The sequence below is a fragment of the Vicia villosa genome, linkage group LG2, assembly GCF_029867415.1.
Source record: "Vicia villosa cultivar HV-30 ecotype Madison, WI linkage group LG2, Vvil1.0, whole genome shotgun sequence".
NCBI classification, from domain to species: Eukaryota; Viridiplantae; Streptophyta; class Magnoliopsida; order Fabales; family Fabaceae; genus Vicia; species Vicia villosa.
The window spans coordinates 226,089,645-226,113,756 of record NC_081181.1 but is presented as its reverse complement, the minus strand read 5'-3'; the positions used below and the strand labels follow the sequence as shown (position 1 = coordinate 226,113,756).

Genomic DNA, 24,112 nt, shown 5'->3' with positions numbered 1-24,112 from the left:
AGATTTCGACCCGGTAATTCATTTGTTATTTTGTTGCTTTATGTGGATGATATTCTCATAGCAAGCAACAATGTCGAAGATGTGATGAGGGTGAAGGCTGAACTCAATAAGGATTTCAATATGAAGGATCTGGGAGCTTCTTCCAGGATTCTTGGAATTGACATTCGAAGAGATAGAAAGAAGTCGAAGTTATGCTTATCTCAAGAAGCATATCTACGAAAGATTCTCGAAAAGTTTGGTATGTCAAATTCAAATCCAGTTGTGACTCCGACAAACCCTCAATTCAAGGTGAGTATTGATCAGTGTCCCAATACTGATGTTGAAAGAGCCTATATGAATAGAATTCAATATGCTAATATAGTTGGTTCTTTGATATATGCTATGGTCTATACAAGAGCCGACATAGCATATGAAGTAAGTCTTGTAAGCAGGTACATGGCGAATCCTGAAAAGGCTCACTGGCAAGGATTGAAGTGGATTTTAAGGTACATAAATGGGTCTCTGAATAGAGTCCTAATTTATGGTGGGGCATTGGGTGAAGATAGTAAAGTAGTAATCGAAGGATATGTCGACTCTGATTATGCAGGTTGTATGGATTCCAGAAAATTTATTTCTGGATATGTTTTCACTATGTTTGGCACATCAAATAGTTGGAAAACAACACTTTAGAAGGTTGTTTCTCTATCAACCACTGAAGCGGAGTATATTGCCTTAACTGAAGCTGTAAAAGAAGCATTGTGGCTTGAAGGTTTTGCAAAGGAGCTGAAACTTCAAGGTCGAGGTATCACTGTTAAATGTGATAGTCAAAGTGCAATATACTTGTCGAAAAATTCATCCTATCATGAGCGAACTAAGCACATTGATGTGAGGCTGCATTTTGTCAGAGGAGTAATCGAGCGTGGAGAAGTCCAAGTGCTGAAGGTTTCGACTGAAGACAATGCTGCCGATATGATCACCAAAACATTGTCGAGTTGCAAATTTTATCACTGTATGCAGTTGATAAAGCTGCATGAAGAAAGCTAGTTTGTTCCCTTGATGTTGTAGAGTTAGGTCCAAGGTGGAGATTTGTGAGATATTGGATCGAACTCTAGTATGGTCAAAGGGTAGCTTCTTGGTTCGACAGGATTAAGCATGAAGTTGAAGGTTGTTCACATGCTTGTGTCGAAGATGGTAGGGTTGTTAGCATGTTAAATTAGGTTTTAGTGTTTAAACCCTAATTTGTTATGTTAGCTTATTTATTAAGTTGGCTTGTGTAATGGGTCTTGTGGAAATGCCCATTAGTTAGTATGTTAAGTTTTATTATAAATAGCATACTAGTCTCTCATCATTGCTAAGCTGCAAATCCTAATTTAGGGTGAGAGAAGTTATTTGTTATTCTTGTAAACTTGTAATCTTATTTTTTAAGAGAAAGTAAAAGAACAACAGTTATAACCAATTCCTTGTGTTCTTCTTATCTTCCCCAATTCCCTATTATATTTTGTTCTTGACATCGTTTTTCATAACAGTGTAAAATTCACTGGATTTTTTTTAAAAATGTATATTAAGAAGCTTTGAAAAAGTCACTAGCAAGTTACTCTCGTTGTTCATTATTTTATCTCGATCTTTGGGCAACATTGGCTCTTCATTCTATTTGACATGATCGAAGCACAAAAAGTAAGAGAAAAAAGAGAAACTTATGTGGATGCGTTTGTAGTTTTAAGCTAAGAAATTACACTTAGAAGATTGGTGCAAAAGAATTATTTTATAACCGAAATTTATGTACATATATCCTCACCCTCAAAATTTTAGTGTAGCTCCATTCTTCTCAACGTCCCAAACATCTTGATTTTGGATACCTTTTTGACTCTACTGCCTTTGGTTCGGGATGGATCAGAACCTTCACTTTGTCAGCAACTGGTACAAAATGAGAATATAATCCTTTATGAGCAGGACTTGAAGAAGAAGGGTCCTTTTGTTTAACTACAGCTTTATACCTTGGATTGTCAGGTTTTTGTGAAAAACCAAGGCCTTTTCATTTGCTCATACTTACACCATAAATTATAGATGCAAGTTTTGTCCTTTTAAAGCAATTTATGACAAATTCCTAAAGAGCAAGTTCATGCTCATTTGAAATTTTATCAAACATCTTTTTTAGATGAGCAATATGACTTAAGATTTTATAAGAATATACAAGTGTTAAGAAATTCTAAGTAAAACTTGTGCTTTTGATTTGACAAAGTAACATCTTTTTTGTTGTCAATAGTTTTTTTCTTTTTTTCAAGTCTTCAACTCCTTATATAGAGAAGAGAAGAGCTTGCACAAGTGAGTCTTAGAGAAGCTTGATCAGAGACGTTGGAATGTTTCTTAAAATGGTTAATGGTGCTACACACTTGAACATCTATTAGTATACCTAATTGTTCTTATTATCAAAACCTTGGGGATATGGTACAAACCAATTTTGTTCCAACATAATTTTATGTTCATCTTAATGTGTTTTCTGCTTCATTGATTGTGGTTAAATATGCTTCACTAAGTGAAAGTTAAATGACCTTTGCGAAACATATGGACTTATTGTAAGAATTTTTTAATATCTTTCTTAACACTTGGATTGTTTAATCATGATTGTCTATGATATAAAATATGTAATTTTAAACTGATTATGAATTATTCTTTGAAAAATGTGGTAATAACACCTCAAATAATTTTTTTTTGTCAAAAAAAAAAAACCTCAAATAATTTTAAACTGATTATGGATTACATTAAAAGTCTTCAAACCAAAATGCTGAAAACTAAACAACCATAAATGCTCCATGCCCCCATAAATAACCTCTACCACGAAACTATGGTTTTGTTAATAATAATTTATTTTTTTAAAAGAGTAAAGAGATATGCACCACCACATGTAACAACCCTGTCTTTTGCAAGGTCAAAATCCATAAACAATGTCTAAGCAATAATTATATTTAAAAGTGCATATTAACCAATTGATTTCTTTTATGAATGTATAACCAAGAGGTTAAATTGATTTAAAATAAAAGAATCAAGTTAGCGTGGCATTAGTCTTACAAATTTCTAAGAAAAGAATATTGAATATGGTTCATTAGTCACCTCCGTTTAAGATTATGGTTATCATGTTTAGGCTAATTTAACAACACTTTTCTTCAACTTAATTGAAAATAGGATTCGCTTATGTTGCCGGTATGAAGAAACCTCCTTTTGAAACATGATTATATATTTGACACAACAATTTAAATGATTATACATTTCACAAATCATCAAAAGAAAGTATAGGATATAATTGAAATACCATGGTCAAGTTTTATTGATGATAAATATGATGATTATTACATAAGTAGTGATATGATGATTATTACATAAGCAGTGATAAGATAAATATGATGATTATTACATAAGTAGTGAGTGATATGATAAAATATTAATTCTAACTAAAACTCTGTCTAGTTAGAAAGGGGAGTATCAGGAAGTGGTAGTAGGGATGGAGGAGGAGGAACATCACCAGCAGTTGGTGGTAGGGATGGAGGAGGAGCAGGACAAAAAATGTGAAAGCAACATAAGTTCTTTGGGCATAAATTTGGCTTCGATGTTGCAAGTCTTGCTGAACCACTTGATGACATGGATAACAGAATCAAAGTAATTACAATAATGTTTTTTGTTGGAATCATTGTGGTGGTGATGGTGATGTAATTTGATATTCCTCCTCCTAGTCACCTCTATTTATACAAGCAAAGCAATGCAACCAAGGTTCTTGTTTAACTATTCAATTGTAATACGTCTTTGCTCTAAGTGTGTTCTATCAAATTTTGCACTCTAACACGTCATTGCCTCCTAGTTTTAGTACTAATCACCTCATTTATAGAGTGATTATTAACAATTGATGAGAAATATTCCCTTCCAAATGGAAAATGGGCCACGCCTATACCAATTATTTTGATTATAGCGAATACATTTTTACCAATATTTATTGAATATAGTTCTAGCAAATTAATATAAATATAAATAGATATATTCCTTTTCTTTTTTACTATTAAATATAATTAAGTTTTCTACTTGTATTATCCTTTTCACATATGAATCAAACTTCTCCCTCCTACTTGTATCATCCTTTTCACACATGAATCAGACAAGCTCAACTGTTTGCGCCTCAATGTTTTCAGAATATATGTTGCAACCTCATTTGTTTTGATGGATAGATGATGCGTCAACTTAGCTTCGACAATATGGTCTTTTCTGGTTGAGTTTGTTCCAAACACTTTGTTGATTAATGCTTATCTTGTCAGGTTTCTTTTCTGGTTGCTTAGTTGTTTGACTAGTTGCTACAATATTAAGCATTGTATCTCAACATTTTGTTTAACGAAGAAAAGAATTGGGACATTTCAGACATATTACGGAGGTTTGTAACCCCCGCTTAATATATTAATTTAAAAAAAAATTATATATATAGGCAGCACGGTTTTCAGCACCTTGTTTGCATTGTAAGCATAGTAATTAAAAAACATGTCTGAATGGTTTTAAAGTAACTTTTTACTGAATTCTAGCATTCTAAGGGTGAATTCTCCGGCGTCTTCGTAAAATTACTTGTGTAAAAAAAGTCAGCAGATGCACGCAAGGGTTATAAACAGCCACCTGAATGGGCCAATAAGAAAATGCTCAGCTTGTTGATGGGATATACTTCAAATTTGTTAGCATACAATTTGAGAAAAGCCAAGCAAAATCAATATCCCTGTTATTGAAACTTATATTTAATGAATTTATCAGAAAGTATAGCAGATTGCAACAGTATAATACTAAGAATTTGAGAAAAGTTACTAATTCCCAAACTGACACAATATTTCTAACTTTATGGATCAGTTCTTGACTGCAGTATAAGGTCTACAAATGTCAACTTTTCACGAATGTTGTGTACATGAAACTTGTTTTGAATCAGGGTCAGCTCCAGTTTTAAGCTCGGGGGCCAAGTTTGGGGCACCCACGGGCAAGAGGCAGATCCACGTTTTTCCAATTTCTAAAAGTTTTAGGGACCATCTTATCTACATATAGTGTTCCATCTAAGTGATCGCACTCGTGCTGTAAAATCCGAGCCTGCCATCCAGAAGCTTTTATTTTGATTGGATTGCCATGACGATCAAAACCTGCAACCTCAACATCAAGATACCGCTCTACCATAGCTTGATATCGATCAACACTGCAAAATGTTATTGCTGATGATGTTAATGGAACTTGTATATAAAGAGTAAAGTCAGAATTACATTTTTTTAAAAATTATGACAATGCTAAAATCAATATTACATACACCAATAATAATTTCAATAGATTCAATCAAAACCCAATCAGGTTGGAGGGGTACACAAACATTGCATGGCATATTTACATTAAGAGGACTAGATATACTCTAATGACATGCATAGGTTGAGTAAATTGTACTTGAGCACAGTCTAGTTGATTATACCCTAATGACCCAATGATATGCAAAAATCCATGAAAATCCAAGCAACCAAGTTTTGAAATAATTAACAGCACTTATCCTATGCATTGGTTACATGGATGCCAACTGAGATGTATCAGCAGTTTAGAAATCCTTGTCAGTTAAAGAGAATAAGGTCTTTGCTACTTTTTAGCCTTTAGGAAAAACAATAACTTAAATGATATCAATTCTGTAGAATTTGGTCATATAGAATGCACATGCATAAACATGTTCAAAGAAATCATTTGAGAAATTTTGCCCCTAAACACTAATAGCAGCTACAATGGCGGTTTAGAGACGTAATAGCAACCTCAGCTATTGTTGATGGCAGCCTCTCACCGCTATGCTATTCTGCTATAGTGCCGCTATAGATTAATATATGCACAATTCTTAAAGATAAGCACCTTGCCGGCTTTAAAGTTATAAATACCGGCATACTGCAATAGAAAATATAAAATTTGGCACACCTCAAGCAGCCTTCAAAAAAGAAGGCAGTCCTGTTGCTCTTGTTCTTTAGCTTGGGATTCAGAATCACCTGCCTCATTCAAGAGAACTACTAAAATGAATGTGAATTATTCAAGTAACAAATCTCAGGTAAAAAACAAAACTATACAAATGTGATACATACCAAAAGATCAAAAGGTCTTCTATCTTGTAATTTGGTCTCCTCCTCTGTGTTGTAACTAATATATTCTTCTTTATCTTCCAAAACAATTATCTACATACATAAAAAAAAAAAACACAATAAAAAACATGTTTATAGTCCAACAACAACAACCTATGTAACACATACACTTCACATTGATTGTAGCATAGCATGCCAGGTGTTTGTGTTAATGCTTCATCCACACTAACAAAATACAAATACGAACACATTTTGAAAGGTATATTGATTCATACCCTTAAAGGGATACCAATTTGTGGGGCAGCAAGACCAACTCCAGGAGCTTTTCTCATGACACGAATCATGTCATCGATTATACTCTGAATTTTCTCTGATTTAATCTCATTTGGATCAACCTCACGCGCAGGCTCGTGTAGAACTGGTTCTCCGGCTTTTACAATGGAGGGTAATTTGTTCGCTGTTTTGTTCCACCCTAGTAATGTTGATTTTGAAGAAGGTGATGATGATGAACTAAACCTCAAACATTTGGTACTCAGTGATGGAGTTTCGGTATTACAGCTAGAAGATAAGGATGTAGCCATGGTGTTGGAGAGCGCCATCATCGGAGCGACGCGCAACCGCGACACCACCCGCCGCGCCGCTGCCATGTTAAACTATGAACGGAGCCAAATGTTGAGTGAAATAATAAAGAAAAGAGTAAATTATACTTTCATTTTAATATTACACTTAGCAAGACCCATTTGTATAATCTTTCTCTTAAATTAAAACTTTGAATTGATTGAGGACATGTTTGATTTAGATTTAAAAATTATTATTTTTTAACTAAATAATACTTTTGATTAATTTAAAAACTATATGAAACAAGGCGATCACAAGGATTTCGCCACCAAAGATAAAAAGATATAAGGATCGAAAAAAAAGATCGACTATTCGATTATTAAACTAGTTAGGTGTGCTCTAAGTTTTCTATTTGTCCACCTTCTATACATTGTCATATCAATAATTGTTCTGCAATATTTCTATTTTGTACATTAGTACCAAAAATTCTATCATTACGATACCCCCAAATTTCTTAGATACTCTTAGCAAATGCCAATTTTAAGACTGACGTGTCACTGCCCTTGCCTTTTGTATGTTGCAGAATCCAATCTAATTCATGATGCTACCCAACAGGATTATGATTTCCATGAATCGATTCTAACATTTTTTCCAAATACTACCTGTCTCCCTGCACTTAAACAATAGGTGGCTCTCTGACTTTTCAGCATTACAGAAGCAACACTCAGTTGTAGTAACCAAGTCTATTTTGTTCAGTGTAGTTCGGGTAGTCAACCTATTATCACAAGCAATCCACAGATCAACCAAAGCACGCAGACGGACATTGTTTTCATAGAAAATCATTCGTCATGCTATAGTTTGGTTGTTGTTTTGAAGCGCCATATAAACTTTTTTTATATCAAATTTCAGTCCATTCATCATATCATTTCAAACCTGTTCAAATTGAATCTCTTCTCGTTGATTCATGATAGCTGTCATTATCCAAGAGGCAGTAGTTGGGATATGCGCTTCCATAACCGGACGATTGTTAAAGTAATACACATGAATCCATCTCTCCCATAAGCTGTCTGTTTTACCTGACAGGTTCCATAAGAGCTTCAGCAGCGAGACTTTGTTCCAAAGATCAAGAACAATCAAGTTTAGACCACCAAACTTTCCCGACCTACAAACAGTTTTCCACACAATGACTGCTTTACAACTTTTTTATGTATCCCCTGTCCATAAGGAAATGCGACAAATAGAGTTAATTTTGTGAATGGTACCTTTAGGGAAAATAAGGTACTGCATCCAATAGTTCGTGATGGCAAAGGTTACACTTATGAGCAATTGAATACGACCTGTATAACTCAATAATCTGGAGCTCCAATGAGTTATTCTAGCAACAATGCGATCAATCAAGCTCATGTAGTCATTGGTTGTCAATTTTTTGCTTGTCATTGAAATACCAAGGTACCGGAAAGGAAGCTCGCCTTCATAGAATTGAGTAATTTGTTTGATATCATGTTTGGTACCTGGATCCACTCCCCCAACAAAAATCTTACACTTAGTTGGGTTCATCTTGAGGTACGTCGAGTTCAAGAATTTATTAAAAGCCTTCATCATAATTTCAATCAAACTTTTCTCAGCCCTAGCAAATAACAAGAGACCTTCAGTAAAACCCAAATTTGTGAGCCCAATTTTACCATATTTTGAAGGATAGAAAAACACTTAGAAAGGGGGGGTTTTAATAAGTGTAGTCTAAAAACTTGAAAGATAAAAACAATTTGCACAGTTATTTTTATCCTGGTTCGTTGTTAACTAAACTACTCCAGTCCACCCCCACGGAGTGATTTACCTCACCTGAGGATTTAATCCACTAATCGCAACAGATTACAATGGTTTTCCACTTAGCCCACGACTAAGTCTTCTAGAGTATCCTGATCACAACCTGATCACTCTAGGAACAAATGCTTAGACACAAGCTAAGACTTTCTTAGAGTATCCTGACCACCACGTGATCACTCTAATTACAACTGCTTAGACACAAGCTAAGACTTCCTAGAGTATCCGGATCAACACTTGATCACTCTAGTTACTTACAAATTAATACAATCAATTCTAAGAGTATTACAAATGCTTCTGAAAAGCTATAATCACAACAGTGATATTTCTCTTAACGTTTAAGCTTAATCTCACTAATATATTACAACAGCAATGTAGTGAGCTTTGATAAAGATGAAGTTTCTGAGCTTTGAGTTGAACAAAGTTTCAGCAAGTTTTTCAGAATAAGTTCGTTCAGAATTGGTTAACATTGCTTCTCATCAGAACTTCATATTTATAGGCACTTGAGAAGATGACCGTTGGTAGAATTTAATGCTTTGCGTATTCCGTACAGCATTGCATTTAATGTTTCACGCTTTTGTCAACTACCTCGAGCCTTGTTCACGCTGTGTCTACTGACGTTGCCTTTAATAGCTTCCAACGTTCCTTTTGTCAGTCAGCATAGCCTGCCACCTGTACTTTCTTTTGATCTGATGTTTGTGTATACAACGTTTGAATATCATCAGAGTCAAACAGCTTGGTGCATAGCATCTTCTTGTCTTCTGACCTTGAAGTGCTTCTGAGCGTGATACCATGAGAACTTCAGTGCTTCTACTTCTGATCTCAAGTTCTTCTGATGCTTCCATAGACCCATGTTCTGATTCTGCTTTGACCATCTTCTGATGTCTTGCCAGACCATGTTCTGATGTTGCATGCTGAACCTTCTGAGACAAAGCTTCTGAGCGCTGATTTGTGCATACTCTTTATATATTTCCTGAAAAGGAAATAGCAATGTATTAGAGTACCACATTATCTCACACAAAATTCATATCCTTGTTATCATCAAAACTAAGAATATTGATCAGAACAAATCTTGTTCTAACAATCTCCCCCTTTTTTATGATGACAAAAACATATATAAATGATATGAATTTGCGATCAGAAAGAGCAGACGGCTAAAGACAATTTACACAGCTATAGCATAAACATGTGAATATGTCTCCCCCTGAGATTAACAATCTCCCCCTGAGATAAATAATCTCCCCCTGAAATTAATACTAGAAGAATTTTAATAATAAAAGACTTCCCTGAGTATTTCAGTAGAGACGTTCACAGTGCTTGATCTACAGAACATTCATGACTTCTGATTTCTGCTTCCATAGGACAGCTTCAGAACATTGAATTTCTTTAGATCCTCAGAACATTCACAGCTTCTGACTTTTGCTTCCATCGGACAGCTTCAAAACTTGAATTTCTTTTATCTTCAGAACATTCCCAGCTTCTGACTTCTGCTTCCATCGGACAGCTTCAGAACTTGAATTTCTTTGATCTTCAGAACATTCCCAGCTTCTGACTTCTGCTTCCATCGGACAGCTTCAGAACTTGAATTTCTTTAGATCTTCAGAACATCCACAGCTTCTGATTCTTGCTTCCATTGGGACAGCTTCAGAGCTTCTTCTTACATCACTTCATGCTAGATTGTATCAGAACATTATTGAATGTACCAGAGCATCATCAGAGCATCTCTACATCCTGAAATGTTACAGAACAAAACTAAACGACAAAAGTCAGCATGAATGAGTCAGAACATGGAATATGTTTCAGAACACATAATATGTATCAGAGCCATATATAATATATCAGAACAAATAGACATAATGTTTCAGATCATATTCTATCATCAGAATATCTGAACATTCTTCCTTCTTGCTTCTGATTCTGATTCTGAAGCTTCATAGCACTCAGCCTGCTTCAAGAATCCAAGAACTTGATTCATCTTGTTGCTTCTTATATTGATCTTGAATCTTCAATTCCTGCAACAACACAACTTAAAGCATAGAAATTTGCAAGTTCTGTTAGTAATGTGGGGCCTTTTTACCCGGTAACTGATAATATTAATCAGATCATTTATCATATATTTTCTCCCCCTTTTTGTCATAACATCAAAAAGAATATAAAAGATTCAGATGTAGAAAACGACAAAGGAAAGAAACAGAATTAAACTTTTCATTGATTAAACAAGCAGGATTACAAAAGATGTATGCAGAATAAGCAGATGCAACAAACAAAGAAAACTACAAAGACCAAAGACTAAGACCCTAGCTTAGACAAAATCTGCGCCAGAATGTCATGAACCCCGTCAGTGCTCTCAGTTTGTCTTGCCATGAAGGAGCGAAACTCAGCGTTGGCTGCTTCTTGCGCATCTAAACGAGAAGCCAGCATAACTTGATTCTGATGCAGAGCTTCCAAGGTCTCCATCAGAGCTGAGGGTACACCAGAAGAAGAAGCACCAGAATTTCTGCCAACAGGGACAACAATCTCAGCAGGACGATCTTCTGGGAGGTCTTCAGCTTCTGTACCTTCCATCTCAACATCTGAGTCTGACTCAGGAGCAGCCTCAGCATATTCTGGTTCAGGCAACTCAGAAGCTCCAACTTCCAACGCCTGAAAAATAGCTGCTAGGTTTGTTGGAGGAGTAGGACCAGCAACTTCAGCAGGATAAACCACTTCTGGAAAGACCATGTGAGGAGCACTTTCAGAAGGGTTCATTCTGAACCAATCAAACAACCATTGAAAATCTCCAGTCAGCACAAGATATCTTGGTCTCCATACCACGATGTCTCTGCAGGGATTTTCTTCTACCATCTCATCTGCAGGTATCCTCTCTTCAAGAACTCTTCTGTTCCTGATGAGATGGTGATAGCTGCTTTCACCAACTTCCAAGAGAAGACCACGAGCCCCAGGTGCTTCAGTCATGATCATTCTCTGGACATCCGTAGCCCTAACCAGAAAATCCTGGCGAAAGGCTTCCCAGAGGTTGCAGGTAGCATACTCATCCAGATGATTAAGGTGAGCAGCACTCAGAATCTCCAACCAGCTATTTACATCTGAGTGTAAAAGCTCTAGAAAAGAATGAGTGGTAGGTGTTGGAGGGTTGACAGTGAATCTGGAGTCAGGGAACACAAAACTGTAGGGGTTAGGTGTTCTGGTGGGAAAAGGGTGTGAGAGAGATGAGGAGATAACTGTGGGATGGGTTGCAGGAGAAAGGATATCAGATGATGAAGATGGTGGTTCCAGAGAAGTGAAAGAAGAGGAAGAGGTGGTGGAAGTCTGTGAAGAGGGAGGTGATTGAGGGATACCATCAAGGGGTTGATACACACGTCTAGAGTAGTTTCCAGACATCATAGCTTCAAAGGGATTCACCTTGAGAGGGTCATAGGTGATCCTTACTCTTTTTGGTTTGTTTTCTGGTTCATCAGTTTCATTTCTCTTTTGTTTACGATCAGTTTCTTGATTTGCAGAACTTGACGAAGGATTCATGATGAGGTTGCAGATAGTGAAAACTGCTAGGGTTTATGATATGAATGCAAAGAGAGAGAGAGCGAAAAAGAAACTAAATGCTGTCATACCCCAAAATTTACCCGACAAAGTTTGCATCTGGCAATTTATTAAGGGCGTTAAAAATTAGGAGCCATAAGGTTTAATATACCTATTATTAAACTCGCTCTCCTATAAAATTCCCGTATAAATTGGTTTAAAATAAGTGAGGGTGTAAATAGCAAAATCTCTAAATCCAATTAGCACTTAGCCCACTCCTTTTGTTTTGTTTTTTGGCTTCTTAGAAAAAAAGAAAATAGAGAGGTATGTTGTTTGAAATAGAAAATTTGGAGCCCAATAGGCCCATTTGTTTATCACCATTTAATCATTTATATTAATCATAAATTATTAATGTTATTAATTCATAATATTAGTTTTAAAAACTAACATTGGGATTATTAAGATTAATCAAGTTTTGTTATTAATACTAACATGATTAATTGGTGTTAATTACCATTATCAGAATATTATCAATTAGTTTTGGTTTATTAGGGATATTATTAGTTAATTACCCAATTAATTAAATAAGCTATTTGGGTTTTTGAGTTTTTGGACTTGTTTTCGTTTTGGGCCAGCACCTCTTGTAATGGGCCGGTTTTCCCTCCCTCTCACGCTGACCAGGTGGACCGGGTCAAACACAGGACCCAACCCGGTCCTGTTCATCGTCCCCCAACCTCCAGCCAAACCCTAGTTCCATCTCTGCGCACCCGCCGCAACCATCATGAACGAAACCCTAGCAACTAATCAAGCCCAGTCCAGAAACAAATTGAATCGTGAATGAATCTTAAACACAAATCAAATCTTAACAAACATAGAATCAAATCTGGAATTATAACAGAAATGAAATAAAATCTTTTATTGAAGGGAAAAATCAATTACAAATCTCAAGGTAATTTTTTACAACGAATCAAGATCAAAACCTAATTGAATCTAACTATTCCTAATTTAATCTAACCTACAACTAATATAAAAACCTAAAAGAAATTAGATGGGGGGATTCGTTCTTGGATCCGCCGCGACTCTTGAAACCAGATTTCTTCAAAGCTTGAATCTTCATCGCACCTGCAAAAACACACGGAGAAGAAGAAGGATTAGAGAGGAGAGCGAGAAGATCAGGAGAAAGCAAAAGGTACGAATCGTCAAACTTAGCTTAGGTCTTCATCTTGATTGCATATGTTTTTCTCACTGATTTCTGGAGATCATTAGGATAGGGTTCATAGGTTGATGAACATGTGAGGTTCTGGGTTCGGATTGAAGGATTCTGGGTTGGGGTTTTGAATTTTCCGATGAAGATTCATCGGATGCTGGTGATTTACGGTGGGTTCAAGGGCGGAGCAAGGTTGTTTTTTGGGTTTTGTGGGTGAGGTCACGGTGGTGACAATTAGGTTCTGGGACTTTTGTTTGAATGTGGGGAGAGTGTTTAGAGAGAGTAAGAAAAGGAAGAGAGAGAGAAAAAGAAACGAAAAAAAGGAAGGGAACTAGAGGAGGCGTCCTTTTTATCACGTGAGGCACCACCGGATGATGACAAGTGGCCCTCCCATGGCCACTTGTCTGCAACGCTAGACATGATCTAGTATGTCATCCGTCTCCATACACCTCACTCAATAACACATGCGGGCCGTACGATTGTCTTGGATTCAGATCAAGATGATCCTAACTCTGTAGTGCACCATTAGCCATGCGCCTGCGCCACACTGGATCCAACGGATCCTTAACTCTAATTTGCCAGGCCTTTTCTTATTAACACCTCCCAAATTCCTACCCTGAACATAGAGTACACCTCCTTTACAAATTAAAAAAACATTTAATTAATTAATTTTGTGAAATTTTAATTGTTTAATTATTTGTTCTCTCTTGATGATTTAATCAATTTTCTCCTTGAACCGACTAAATCCATTAGTCGTAGTAGACGAGAAATAATTTTTGATCATTTAATTTACTTATTAATAATATAATTGATTTTAATCTATTTATTAATAATGTAATCGATTCTAAATTATTTATTAATGATATAATCCATCCAAGTTTAATTCTCTCCTCGACCCGACTAAATCTATTAGTCGCATTAGACGAGAGGTAACAAAATATATAAAACTTAAAACACATTCAATTTGCTGCCCGCGACGATCAATCTATCGATCCGAGTAACCAGCAATGCCCATTAATCTGTTAGCTATACTGATCAAATCTATTGATCACCGCATCTAACAGTGCCATATTAAAGCAGGGTTGTACGCCCAAAACCACATCTAAAACACTAAACCACGATACTACGGATTTACATCCTTTCAAACACTGCGATGTTCACAACTACGATAAGGTAATTCAAAATACCTTCGAACTTCGCATTTCAAAACAACTTCAAACACTTCCATAATCAAATTCAATTCTAAGGCGTACAACCCTGTGCCCGAACTACGTTGACTCTGATTCTCCATAAGGAGATACGTAGGCACTTGGATAACCAAGGCGAGTCCCCTTCCCTAAAATCTCAATTTTTCCCCTATTCACTTCCTTAGCTATAAGCCTCAATTTTAGCCATAAAATTTGACCCTTAGATTCAAAGCCAATAGGAAAGGGTTGAGGGTGCCTAACACCTTCCCTTAACCTGATTATAATAACTTACCCGGATTTCTAAACTGCGTAGGGTTTCCTATTCGCCCTTCAGAATAGGTGGCGACTCTAAAAGCTTATTTTTAGGGCAGGTTGCTACAAATGCAAGAGAGAGAAATATAAGAGGGAAAAGAAACGTTTGAAGAGTATTAAAAGAAAAAGAAATAAAAGGAAATGATGGATAGCATTTAATGTTACATGACGTGAGGAGAGATAATAATGACAAAAGAAGTGATTAGCACAATTACCTAAGTAGGCGTCCCCTCAACTGCACGCACGCTTGTCCAGAAATAGTGAACACGTGTTTACCATCTGGATAGCCAGTTACAGCTGTTTTACTTTTAAAGAGATTCTGAGTCAACTTAGACAATGAAACGTTAGTAATAACAGAATCACAACTTCTAATTGATCACAATCAGAACTTCTTATAAAAGACTAATCCAATCTCATTTCAGAAGATACTCATACATAAGATCTTCTCATCTTCTCATTCTGGGCATAAATCCATACTGATATTCTTCAGAATGAACTTAAACCTATCTTCAGCAAGGGGTTTCGTAAAGATATCAGCCCATTGATGGTCTGTATCCACAAAGTTTAAAGATATAACACCCTTCTTAACATAGTCCCTTATGAAATGATGTTTAATCTCAATATGTTTAGCTTTTGAATGTAAGATAGGATTCTTAGATAGACATATAGCAGAAGTATTATCACAGAAAATAGGAATGTTACTCTCATATATCTGATAATCTTCTAGCTGACTTCTCATCCAGAGCATTTGTGTGCTACAACCAGCAGCAGCAACATATTCTGCTTCTGTTGTTGAGAGGGCAATAGTAGCTTGCTTCTTGTTGTACCATGAGATCAGGTGACTTCCAAGAAATTGACAACTTCCATAAGTACTCTTCCTTTCTATTCTATCTCCAGCATAGTCAGCATCACAAAATCCTACTAAGTTGTAAACTTTGGATTTTCTGTAAACTAAACCAACATTAGTAGTACCTTTCAGATACCTCAGAATTCTCTTAACAGCAGTTAAATGAGATTCTCTCGGATCTGATTGGAATCTAGCACACAAACAAACACTGAAGAGAATATCAGGTCTAGAAGCAGTTAGGTATAGAAGAGATCCAATCATACCTCTGTACAACTTCTGATCTACCTTCTTACTTACCTCATCCTTACCTAGGACACATGTTGGATGCATAGGAGTTTTGGCTTCTTTACTTTCAGAAAGATTAAACTTCTTCAGAAGTTCTTTCACATACTTCGTTTGATGAACATAGGTTCCATCAGAAGTTTGGTTGATTTGAATCCCAAGGAAATACTTGAGTTCTCCCATCATGCTCATTTCAAATTTAGCCTGCATAGACTCAGCAAACTCCTTTCCAAGTGTAGCATTAGATGTTCCAAAGATGATATCATCAACATATATTTGACATATTAAAATATCCTTTTTAAAGGTTTTACAAAAGAGAGTAGTGTCCACTTTTCCTCTAGTGAAACCATTTTCCAGAAGGAAAGAACTTAAACGTTCACACCAAGCTCTAGGAGCTTGCTTCAATCCGTATAATGATTTCTTTAATTTAAAAACATGATTTGGAGACTTGGAGTCTTCAAAACCAGGAGGTTGATGGACATAAACTTCTTCATCTATATAACCATTTAAGAAGGCACTCTTGACATCCATCTGATAAAGAGTGATGTTATGTTGAGTGGCAAAAGAAATTAATAGACGAATAGATTCTAACCTGGCCACTGGTGTAAAGGTTTCTGTGTAGTCAATTCCTTCTTGCTGACTATAACCTTGAGCAACCGGTCTGGCTTTGTTTCTTACCACTTCTCCCTTCTCGCTTAGCTTGTTTCTGAATACCCACTTAGTGCCGATGATGTTAAATCCTTTTGGTCTAGGAACCAAGTCCCATACATCATTCCTTGTAAACTGATTGAGTTCTTCTTGCATGGCAATTATCCAGTCTGAATCTTCTAGAGCTTGATCAACAGAAGTTGGCTCGATCAAAGAAACAAGACCTAATTGACATTCTGCATTGTTCTTAAGGAATGCCCTTGTTCTGATGGGATCATCTTTCTTCCCAAGGATCACATCTTCTGAATGAGCTGAAGCAAGTCTAGGTGATCTTCTGACTGTTGGCTCTTCAGAAATCCTGAGATTCTCTAAAGATGCAGCAACTTGATCTTCTGATCCATTGCTTCTGAGACTATCAGCTTCTGCAGTTTTGCTTCTTGGTTCTACTGCTTCTGATATATCAATATCAAAATCTGCAAAATTCTCAAACTGCTTTGGTTTTTCAAGACCAAGCTTATCATCAAACCTGATATTGATTGATTCTTCTACAATCAATGTTTCAGTATTGTATACTTTGTAGCCTTTAGAGCGTTCAGAATATCCAAGAAGGAAACACTTTTGTGCTTTAGAATCAAACTTACCAAGATGATCTTTAGTATTCAGAATAAAACATACACATCCAAAAGGATGGAAATATGAAATGTTGGGCTTTCTGTTCTTCCACAATTCATAAGGAGTCTTATTTAGAATAGGTCTGATAGAGATTTTATTCTGAATATAACACGCAGTGTTTATTGCTTCTGCCCAGAAATGCTTAGCCATATTGGTTTCATTGATCATGGTTCTGGCCATTTCTTGTAGAGTCCTATTCTTTCGCTCTACAACTCCATTTTGCTGTGGAGTTCTAGGACAAGAGAAATCATGGGCAATACCATTTTCTTTGAAGAACTCCTCAAAGAATCTGTTCTCAAATTCGCCACCATGATCACTTCTGACCTTTATGATTTTGCACTCTTTCTCAGATTGGATCTGAGTGCAGAATTCAAAGAACACTGAATGTGACTCATCCTTGTGTTTCAAGAACTTTACCCATGTCCAGCGGCTATAATCATCAACGATGACTAATCCATATTTCTTCCCTCTGACAGATGCTGTTTTGACTGGGCCAAACAGATCAATGTGCAAGAGTTCTAACGGCCTTGAGGTAGAAACAACATTCTTAGACTTGAATGCAGGTTTGGAGAACTTGCCCTTCTGACATGCTTCACAAAGAGCATCTGATTTGTATTTCAGATTTGGGAGTCCTCTGACCAGATTTAGTTTGTTAATCTGAGAAATCTTTCTCAAACTAGCATGACTTAATCTTCTGTGCCAGACCCATTGCTCCTCAGAAACAGACATAAGACAAGTCACCTTCTGCTTCTCAAGCGTTTTCGCGCGCTCGAAGTACAACAGAGTCGCCACCGAAGTACAACAGAGTCGCCACCGAACTTTATTTATTCCAATAAGGAAAGGGAAAATATCGATAAAACCCACAAAGAGAAAAGAAATGGATAAGATGGTCATTCGCAACCAAATTAGGGTTCGGGAGTCGGTTAAGCAAGGGGAAGGTATTAGCACCCCTCACCTCCATCGTACTCGATGGGACCCATTTAGTTAGTTTAGTGTTTGAGTGTTAGCGTAATGTTTGTGTTCTTTAGCTTATTATTCGAGAAAAGATGAAAGAAATGTTTTTAGGGTTTTTATTATTATGAAGAAAAAAAATGATTTTTTATTATTATGCTCGCCAAGACATTTGTATCTTGTGCCTACGTATTCCCTAGTGCAATGGGAAAGTCAGAGCAATCGTAGTTCGGGCGAAGAACCACGAAAAGTTTGTTAATTGATTTTAGCGAGAGGTACTCGATCGCTTTCAAATGGAAATACTACGCGCACATGGATATGATATCACTACAAGAATGGATGACTAAATCAAGATAAGACATGATTTTGGCCATCATCGCATTCGAGTGGAAGATATTCGATCTTCACATGTGGAAGTATGTTCGTATTGAAAATTGGATAAGTGTCTCGTTTATGAGAAGCGTTTTAAAAGCCATAAGGCAAAAAGGTTGAGTGAAATTGAAGTTGTGTTTTAAAGGGACATTTAGCAAAGGATTGAGCATAGGTGTTCACCTAGCGCGTCTTTACCCAAGGTATTGAACAGGAGCGAGCCCCATTGTCACTTGTTGTCCTTGAAAATTAATGTATTTTAATTCAAAAGATAAAGGTATTCAAGAGGTGTCCACCCCTTGTCACTTAACCTTTTGGTTTAATTAAAGAGTTTGAATTCAAAAGATCAAGGTATTCAAGAGGTGTGCACTTCTTGTCACTTGATCACTTTGATTTTATTAATGTGTTTTGATTCAAAGGATCGAAGGTATTCAAGAGGTGTGCACTTCTTGTCACTTGATCACTTTGATTTTATTAATGAAGATTCGAAAGATCAAGGTATTCAAGAGGTGTGCACTTCTTGTCACAGGATCTTTCGGTTTGATTAATGTGTTTTAGTTCAAAAGATCAAGGTATTCAAGAGGTGTGCACCCCTTGTCACTCGATCTTTCGATTTGATTAATGTGTTTTAGTTTCAAAAGATCAAGGTATTCAAGAGGTGTGCACCCCTTGTCACTTAATCTCTTGGTTTGATTGATGTATTTTGATTCAAAGGATCAAGGTATTCAAGAGGTGTGCACCCCTTGTCACTTAATCGCTTTGATTTTATTAAAGAAAGAATTTTTGATTCAAAGGATAAAAGGTATTCAAGAGGTGTGCACCCCTTGTCACTTAATCGCTTTGATTTAATTAAGAAAAAGTTTTTTTTAAAAAAGGAAGTGTTAATCCAAGAGAATCGAGGTATTCAAGAGGTGTACACTTCTTGTCACTCGATCTTTCGGTGTGGTTTAAAGAAAAGAATTTTGCAAAGAAGGAAACTCGACGTTGGATCGAGAAGATATTTGAGACGACTTGGCGTTGAACCAAGGTTTATTGATTTTCGAATTGTGAGATTAATCTAATATTTTTTTAGTATTTTTTTTATATAGAAGATATAAGTATAAAATCAAAAGAAATATTTTTTGTATTTTTAATAATTAATAACGAAACAAACAAGAATTAAAAATTAAAATTAAAACAAATAAAGAAACTAGAAATATAAACTAAAACAAATAAAGAAAGTAGAAATATAAACTAAAACAATAAAACAAGGAGTTTAAACTAAATTAAAAATTATTGGGCCATGATTAACAAGTCCAAAACAAACGTTCTACACTCAAGAGGGTGAAGCTGCAGGTGGGGTGTGCGTAACATAAGACAATGAGTTAAGTTGTAACATGTAAACCGCTGGGCTTATCCACAGCAAACCCAAATTACTTAAAGCTTACCAGCAAATGGATACTATAAATGGGATGTAGCAATTAATCCATTTGGGCCTCTCACAACAAATACAACCCGGCCCAAACTCTTATTAAAACAAATAAACCCTAATAGGGACAAAACCAATCCGCCCCATCTCTTTCGAATCTCCCTCACGATGAAAACAAAATCCCTCTTCTCTGCATCATCCATGGTTTCAAAAAAATGTGAAAGAGAAACTCTCATCTCTCTCGCACGCGATTCTCATGGTCCTCTCTCAATTCGGTTACGAACAAAACAAAAACAAACTCTCACAATGCTCTCTCTCGAATCACCATGGATGGAGCTTCAACAACATATCGCTCATCCCTCTCGATCTCTCACACTCACATCATCAAGAACAACACAGCAGCATTCAACCAAATAATCAAAAACCCTTATCCCAACATAAATCCCTAAACCCCAAACATTATTTTCATTAGGTTCATCAGAGTCACAAGATTACATGATTAAAACACAGAGAAAGAAAAGATGATACCAGTATGCTACAACAACAGATCCGGAATGGAAATCGAAGAAAATGAATAGAGCCCAGGTACGTTGAGTCCTCCTTCGTCTCTTCACCTTTTTTCTTTTCTTCTGATTCCGTGATGCTTCTTCTTGTTTATGGATTTTCTGTGCGCGAGTTGCGTTGTTTGTTATGTGTGGTGCTGTTGGGAGTGAATCGGTTTATGATAAATTTTGCGGTGTTGTGGTTGAGTTTGTTGTGAGTGGTTTATTGTTGCTCTGAGTAGAGTTTACTGCGGGAAATGGTTGAGTGGTGGTGATTTTGATAGGTTGCGGTATGAACAGGGGTTTGCTTTGAAGAATGTTGAAGGAATTTGTTTGGTTTTTGAGGGATGAATTTTGCAGAGGTTTTTGTGTATTCGTTCCTCCTCCCCTTTGATATGTTGCTGCTGAGCTTTTTATAGAGGGATTAGAGTGGGTTTTGGGGGGAAAAATCAAGAGGTTTTGAACATTTTTGTTAACTGATTTTGTGCTTTTGATGCAGGTTTTGTGTTATGCCTCTTTTGTGTAATCTTTGGCTTGTTATGTATGGCTTGTAGCAGCAGGTTTTGGACAGCAATGAGGTGCAGCAACTTTGGACCATTGTGACTGTATTTGGAGCAGAAATTTTGGACTCTAATGTTTGGAAATGAAACGTGATCATCCATGTGGTGGGACAAAAAAAATGCTTCATAGCTCAACCAAAAATAAGACAAAATTGGGCTTTAAAAATTAAATGGGCCTCACACCAAAATAAAATCTATACTATTTTATAAAAAATAAAATAAAAATAAGACAATGATAATACTAATAAATGAAAATTAAACAAAATTATTAAAACACATATTTTTATATATTTTTTTATAAATTAAAAAATAAAACATGCGAAAATGCAAATGAAAGATATTTTTTGTCGACTTTAATAAAAGTCTAATTTTTTCAAAATATGCAACGATGCAATGTGTGAACGATGAATGCAGATGAAATAAAATGCGACAAGTCAAAAATGAATGAAATGCACAGGGCAAAAATTGGGGTACGACAGATGCCCCTATTTAAGTTTCTTTTATCGAAGATGTGAAGAGACTTAAATACAAAGTACACAATTTTTGTCCTTCATATGCAAATGAAATGCAGTGCATGGACCTTTTTTGTTATTTTGAATGCAATATGATATGAGACATTCTGAATTTTGTGGGGAAAAGGGCTTGAAATAAGTGATCATGCCATAGTCATTCATGAGTAAAACATAGATGAATCTGGCAAGGAGAGTAAACAACAAAGGCAATCAGGGTAAAGCATGATTGAGCTTCGGGAAAAGAATATATGAGATGCCCAAGATAAAACATGAATGAGGATGTATTAAATGACAATGAGGGTAACACATGATCGGAGAATATCAACGGACAATCAAGGTAAAACATGATTGAGTTTTGAAAAGGGAATACCAGATACATTCAAGATAAATCATGGATGAGACAACATAGAAGGACAATCAAGGTAAAACATGATCGAGGAACAACAAGATAAAACATGACTGAAGATTATCAAGATAAAATATGAACGAAGAACATCAAGATAAAACATGAATGAAGAATATCAAGATAAAACATGACCGAAGAGCATCAAGATAAAACATGACTGACAAACATCAAGATAAAACACGACTGGAGGGCATCAAGGTAAAACATGATCGAAGATCATCAAGATAAAACATGAATGAAGAACAACCAAGATAAAACATGACTGAAGAACATCAAGATAAAACATGATCGAAGACAACCAAGATAAAACATGACTGACTCAAGTATTAGGTGGGAATCAAGATAAAACATGATCGAACCAACGAGGGTAATCGAGATAAAACACGATCGAAAAATATCAAGATAAAACATGATTGAAGAATATCAAGATAAAACATGATCGAAGGCAACCAAGATAAAACATGACTGACTCAAGTATTAGGTGAGAATCAAGATAAAACATGATCGAAGACAACCAAGATAAAACATGACTGACTCAAGTAATAAAGGGGAATCAAGATAAAACATGATCGAAAAATATTCAAGGTAAAACATGATTGAAGCAACAAAGACAATCGAGGTAAAACATGATTGGACTTTGAAAAGAAAATATCAGAGGCACTCAAGATAAAACATGATTGAAACAACACCAAAGACAATCAAGATAAAACAGGATTGGATTTCGAGAACAAAGTATTAGGGACACTCAAGGTAAAACATGAATGAAGAGAAGTTTGACAAATGCCAAGTAAGTTGGATTTAAATCATAAGGTAATATTTTTAAAAAGCGACAAGACTTGGGAAGATACACATGAATATGCATGGTGTATGAAATTTTTCAATGCATGATATATGAATGATCAATGCAATGCAATTGGTTATGATAAATGAGGTAGACTCTTTGCGAGGGAAGATTGGAAATCTGATTCCTCAACATAAGAACATTGTCAACTCTGTTGTGTCACAATGATGATCCTTTTGAGAAGGACTGATAAACTGCTTGGGGGATTGCTGAAGAAAAGTTGCCCCTGATTGTTATCTGATCGTTGCTTCAGTCCTTGAAATGAATGTCGGGAACAATTGCCCCAGTATAACGTTTGAATGACGGGATCTTGAAGTAACTTGCCCCTGATAGGATCACTGATCAAGTCTCTTGACTGTTTGAACTTCCTTGAAAGATGAGTACTTGCTTGTAAATACAATGTTCATTCAAAAATGGTAATTTTAATGCAATGCTCAAAGCATATTTTGAAATCAAATTCATTATTGGAATGATGCTATTGATGTAAAGAAAAATGAATCAAAGGTCCAAACACATTGTTTTAGACATTCAAAGTGATGGATAAAGCAAAAGGTATGGTAAAACAAACGATTTGCAAAGATCTTTAGGAGTCAGGGTAACGCAACCTCGTTGTAGTATGCTTTTCAAAATAAACCTTGCCTCAATTAGGTCTTTTGAAGGTTGTAGCGTGGCTTGGTTCACGGTTTCAGAAACAAAGGATTCAGGCTCAAAGTATATTTGTACCCACCCCATTCTTCATGATGATCTTCCAATCCTACGCTCAGTTAACTTAAATTATGCATTCAGGTTCCAAGAGGCTTTGGAATTACACCTATGATAATGATGGTGGTTTAAAGACCAAGGGAATCTTTGAGATGGCAGTCACTTCTTCCTTTTGATAGTCACAACGTCTTATTGTTGTTCAAGGAATTTATTGACTTCTCTTTTTCCTTTTGATATCCCTAACTTTTGCCTGAACTGTTCCATTTGAGATTACAGTCAGCGGAATGCCCCAATTTTTCCTAAGTCTCCTTCGCAGGTTTTGACTTAGCGGGCTCTTTTCTTTGAATATTTTTGATATTGGAAAGATAGTGACTGCCTTGATAATAATTAACGATAACCATCTTGGTCACTTTTGATTGAAACCCTTATTGGAAGGTGTACTTTATGATTCTCTTGAATTGAATGCACAAACAAATTAACTGAGAACTACCCTGCCCCAGGTTAAGATTAGGGTTTTTTGTTTAAAAAGAAACTCCAACTTCGAAGGCTCAGAGGGGTTGACTAGGGATTAACTTCCTTATTTCTCCAGTGTTTGAGGATTGAAACAATGCCTTTACATCATCAGCAAAGTTCTATTTGAAAGCATACAATTCAACAATTTGGGTATTTCATTGTCACCATCCTC

The 24,112-nt window shown here is 36.1% G+C and overlaps 1 protein-coding gene across 1 annotated transcript; it reads right to left on the bottom strand.

The window, feature by feature from the left end:
• Positions 1–4,355: 4,355 nt before the first annotated feature.
• LOC131648374 (peptide deformylase 1A, chloroplastic/mitochondrial-like) lies at positions 4,356–6,814 on the bottom strand. The gene is made up of 4 exons (XM_058918139.1): positions 6,362–6,814; positions 6,090–6,179; positions 5,929–5,996; positions 4,356–5,182 (listed from the first exon to the last, which is right to left on the bottom strand). The coding sequence occupies exons 1-4, from the start codon at positions 6,731–6,733 to the stop codon at positions 4,939–4,941; spliced, it is 774 nt and encodes a 257-aa protein (XP_058774122.1). The 5' UTR covers positions 6,734–6,814; the 3' UTR covers positions 4,356–4,938.
• Positions 6,815–24,112: the final 17,298 nt, after the last annotated feature.